The sequence below is a fragment of the Atta cephalotes genome (assembly GCF_000143395.1).
Source record: "Atta cephalotes unplaced genomic scaffold scaffold00004, whole genome shotgun sequence".
In the NCBI taxonomy this organism is placed as follows: domain Eukaryota; kingdom Metazoa; phylum Arthropoda; class Insecta; order Hymenoptera; family Formicidae; genus Atta; species Atta cephalotes.
In genome coordinates, this window is record NW_012130068.1 from 4812711 (window position 1) to 4817459 (window position 4749).

At 37.1% G+C, this 4749-nt stretch overlaps 1 protein-coding gene across 1 annotated transcript in view; it reads right to left on the reverse strand.

Moving 5' to 3' along the window:
* Positions 1-4749, reverse strand: part of LOC105625950 (POU domain protein 2-like) — a 137360-nt gene that overhangs the window by 107498 nt on the left and 25113 nt on the right. The window contains exon 2 of the mRNA XM_012207262.1: positions 254-286. Coding sequence (XP_012062652.1) covers positions 254-286 — 33 coding nt within the window. The remainder of the gene's footprint in view (positions 1-253; positions 287-4749) is intronic.

Here is a 4749-nt window from a genome sequence, read left to right on the forward strand (position 1 = left end):
GAGAGAGAGAGAACAGGCACCCAACGGCGTTACATCGCGTTTCGCAATGCTGTATGAAATCAACGGCGAATGAGGCACTGAATGGAAGCGAATTGCGCGAGTCGAGTCAACGCGTTTCGAAGCGCACAGACTGCGTAATAGGGAGGATATTTTTTTCACGGAAGATACTGAATAGAAGGTTCCGCGACGATTTTTACCGTGGCATAAGTACGGTCTTGTAATCTCTGGGAAATTGAGATCGTGAGTCACTCACCGTAAGGTCGCTCCGCAACGGGTTCGCACGAATCTGCAACAGAAAGCATTCGCATTCGATTAGCCATAGCTCTGCAACCGTAAGTGGGGCGATTAATTATTCGTATTTGGTATTAGCCGGCCTTTTGGGTCTCTCAGGCACCCGCTGCGATCAAGATAGAACATCGCATAATTTGTATTTCCATAGAGAGTGTATCGCGATTATTAATTACGTTTGATAAATGATATAATGTAAGACAGGATAAAATCAAACTGATATAAAAAAAAACTTGTAAAAATAACATTCTGAAATTACTTAGTGTCTGAGAAAAAAAAAATTATTCATAGTATAGCTTTGTTCAATCTTACGATAATAATATTCATGATAGATGTAAACCCGATGATCTATTATACGATGCGTTGATACACGCGGAACTATCATCGTGGTTTCCAATTGTCATGATTTCGAATAATTATCTATTACTGTCGGCAGAGTAATAACTCTATCTCTATCTCATTTCACAAGGATTGTCCAGTCAACAAGGCTAAATACAAGTACATATCGGGAGCCTCGAGAGTCGAGAGTGAATTCACATCGAAGGAAACAATGTGTATTAAATTACACGCGTCACGTCGCATAGAGGAAGCCTCCGCGGATAATTTTGCAGTTGATTTTTAATTCTCATCCGCTCAATGACATAGGTTAGCGCTACGCACATCGGCACACTCGTTCATCCATGACGATTGTGTGTGCAATCGTGATTCATACCCGATATAATCGACGCAATCTCGACGCAATCGCAACGGCGGATCTATTCAAGCGAACCGGCTATCTTTTTTTCCTTCTCGCTCATAATTTGCATACGTTCAGAGAGAACATTCCCGCGATAATTTATCCAATCCGCGAGTACCACCGTGAACTGATCGCCGTAAGTGATTTCTAACCGGCCACCGAGATCGTCGTCGCTTATAATTCGCACTGTAATGGGGAACTTACGTAACGTTGGTAATCCTCACGCGCATTGCTAATGCGCCAAGCTAGCTAATAGCGTCGTCGCGTACATCTTGAGTCCGTGATCGGATCGGGGCCTGGAGGCACGCGTCGCGCGTACAGCCTACAGTGCGTAAAAGCGAGGAAGTTTTAAATGGTACCTCGGCGGCCGGGCACCTGCTAAAGCCGAGGGATCGGCTCGGCGGGAGCCGGTAAATGTCTCACTCAAGGCGCTCGTACGCGGCTCTAATGGAAGCCGCTAGGTAGGTCATCGGCTGTCATAAACGCACGCTCGTCCAAGTTTCCTCGACGGCGTGGAGCGTGTTAATAGCCTCATTAGATATCGCGTCGCAGTGGCGTACGTACAGTGATCGGGATCATTGAAATCTCCCACTCTAATTTGGTTTTCATAATTATTTTGTAAACTCAATGGGAATTTAAATAACTCCTTTCTTAATTCCATATAAACAAGTTTTTCTGCGTCTAGTTATCATTATGAGTTATCATTATGAGTAAATGATAGACTTCATCTAACTAGATAACTAGACAGACAAATTTGTTTATACAGTGGAATTATAGGAAAGGAGTTTACAAAAGAATTACGAAAACTGAGTTCTAACTTAGCAGGTGTGCCAATTCTATGTCATTCTATTGTCATTATATTTTAAATATATTTGATTATAAAATCATAAACGTGTAACCATTAATTTTCGGCCGAAGTAAAGGATAAAGTAAATGAATGACGCGTGAAATGAGACGATGTATTTGCGTAATTATGTCATAACCGTTCTTCTAATGTCGTTCTTCATATAGGATACACCAACATTATCTTTTTTCTTCTCAATTATGACATCGACTTCTACAGTCATTAGCCTCAACATTAGCGCCAATGGGACACGGTCTTCCCAGGCTGTCAACCATTCAAACATTGACCATATCAAATGTTGCTTAAGTTTATTAATTAACCTCTCCACTCTACAAGCAAATTTAGTAACGTGTGACCGAACTATCATTATTTTACGGAAATGCGATTTCTCTATATGTATAATTTTCGCATCTTATAACATGGAAATTGTTATATTGTTAAATCCATATTACATAAAAAAAGATAGTATATATTTGAAACATTTTTCGATCATAATTTAATTATTTCAGTTTATGATTGCGTTTTCAAGTCCGACAATAAGCAGTGCGCAGTTTACATAACTGAGGCGTGGTTTTCCATTTTCTGGTTAACTTGTGGTTTAATTTTAATCTCACTTAACTTGATAATAATTTAAAAATTGTATTTCTCTAGCTATGATTAATCACAAAACTACTGATTTTGTGGTAACTGTAAGTTTGTAGTGTGTAACTATAAAAGTTACTCACTACAATTTTTTAATTATTAGCTTAAATTTAATCACAAGTTAATCAAAAAATAAAAAACTAGAAAAACCTAAAACCTTAAAAAATGTATTTATAATTTATATATAAAAATATTATCGAACACTAAGAGTCTCGATCACATTGATCTTTTCTTTACTTATTTGATTGAAATATTTTTCTCGTAACTTTAATTACAAGCAAAATTGCAGTGGATTAAGTCAGCAGTGGAATTAAGATAACTTGCGATCTAGTAGATGGAAAACTTGAAAATAATTTACTGTTATTATCTTTATATACTAATACGTTCTTGATGGATATGACAGTATTGCATTTACACGCACACGCTTATTTGCTAAAATAAGATGCACTCGATTTGCCTCATCTGCATCGACCATGCGCGTTTCTCATCCAGATAAGCAGCCAACAAAAATTCCAACCAATAAAACATTTCTCGTGACGGTCTTCCAAGAATCTCATCGTCAATATTAGAGTCAGCTAAGCAATGCCACGGCATTGAACGTGTTAAGTTTCATTAGTTATCATATATACGCACGCTTGCATTCAACAATGTGCACATCTCCGACGACACCCGGTCGCGATCGAATGCGCAGATTACATTCAATGGGACGAAACGTCCTGCATCTGAAATTCCGTAGAACCTGTCAATACCCTGCATCATTGACAGTCGCGAATGAGAAAAGAAAAAAAAACTCCGCACCCGTCCATTTATCCGTCGTTAATCGGCGATCACGACGTCGTATTCTAATATTTTCCATGAAGCGTCGCGCGCCATCACGAATTCTGATTGAGTTGTGACCGGGGCCGGGGCCGTGGCCGGGTGCGTGTATCGGGCCCCAAAGGTGCCAACGGGGTCGGGAGCGATGGTCGATAAATATTAAACGACTTTCCACCTGTCGCGTCGTCATCGTTGCGGCGGAGGGACAGGGGAAGCACTTCCGAGAGGGAGATGACTGAATGTTAATTAGCGAGGCGTGATAAGTGTTAAGTAATCCATCTATCTACCTATACGTCGGGAGGGAGGAGCTTGCCTAACGTTCAGTAATTAACGCGACATTTGGAGCCCGGCCACGCATCATCGGCGAAACATGGCTCGTTCTTGCGAACGACCGCGCGCAATTAACCGGCGATTTAACAGCTAATCTCGAGCAGGTGGGAGACGAATCGGATGTTAAAATGAACTCATTGCGCTTTATGAAAATATGATTGAATTAATCTGAAATACGTATATAACAATCAGACTATTATTTGGATATATAAAGGATTCATAATTTTTCAAGGATTCAAAATATTTTGATTACTGTAACCACACATATTAGTCGCGTGCATTCTAATGAAAATAATAACTTTCGGTTCAAATATATACAAAAATATACACTAAAGTTTAATCGATATTACATCTAAATGTTTTGGTTACATATTAAAATATTTGATTTTAATAACAAGGAAATTCAAAGAGAGAGTTTACTTCTACCAAAATTTACTTAATTAAACATACTAGTTAATTCGAATATGATTGTTTTCTTTTATCGCGTATACTTTGTAGGACATTACTTGTAATATTTTATACATAAAATCACAATATTATACAATCATATGCGATTTGACAATTAAATTATACATTATTCTTTGGCATATATGTATTAATAATTTTTATAAATCAACAAGAAAATAGCAATAAGAGAAAAGTTAATTACACAACAAAAAACATACGCGACTTTGCTTACTGATGCATTCAGTCAACAACTGAACGAAATCATTTTTTCCCATTGATCCGAAATTATAAATTCAAAGATAAAGTCACTGCCGAGAGTATTTCCAGCAGTATTTTCAGTAACACTAAACTTAACTGATTGAGTTTTATCAATAGCATATATGTTATCAATCTAAACATTTATCGATAGTAACTTCTGTACATTATCGACAATAGTCTTCATCAATATTTTCATTTAAACACATCCAGAAAAAAAAGTTGCTTCGATTTAAAGAAATTTTCTTTGCTATACGGTTAAAGAAAAAATTTTAAATAAAATTTCTTTAAATCAAATAAATTTTATTTGATTTTAAAAAATAATGTTTAAATCAAAGAAATGTTTTCACAAATCAAAGAAATTTTTCTTTAATCGTAGCAAAGAAAATTT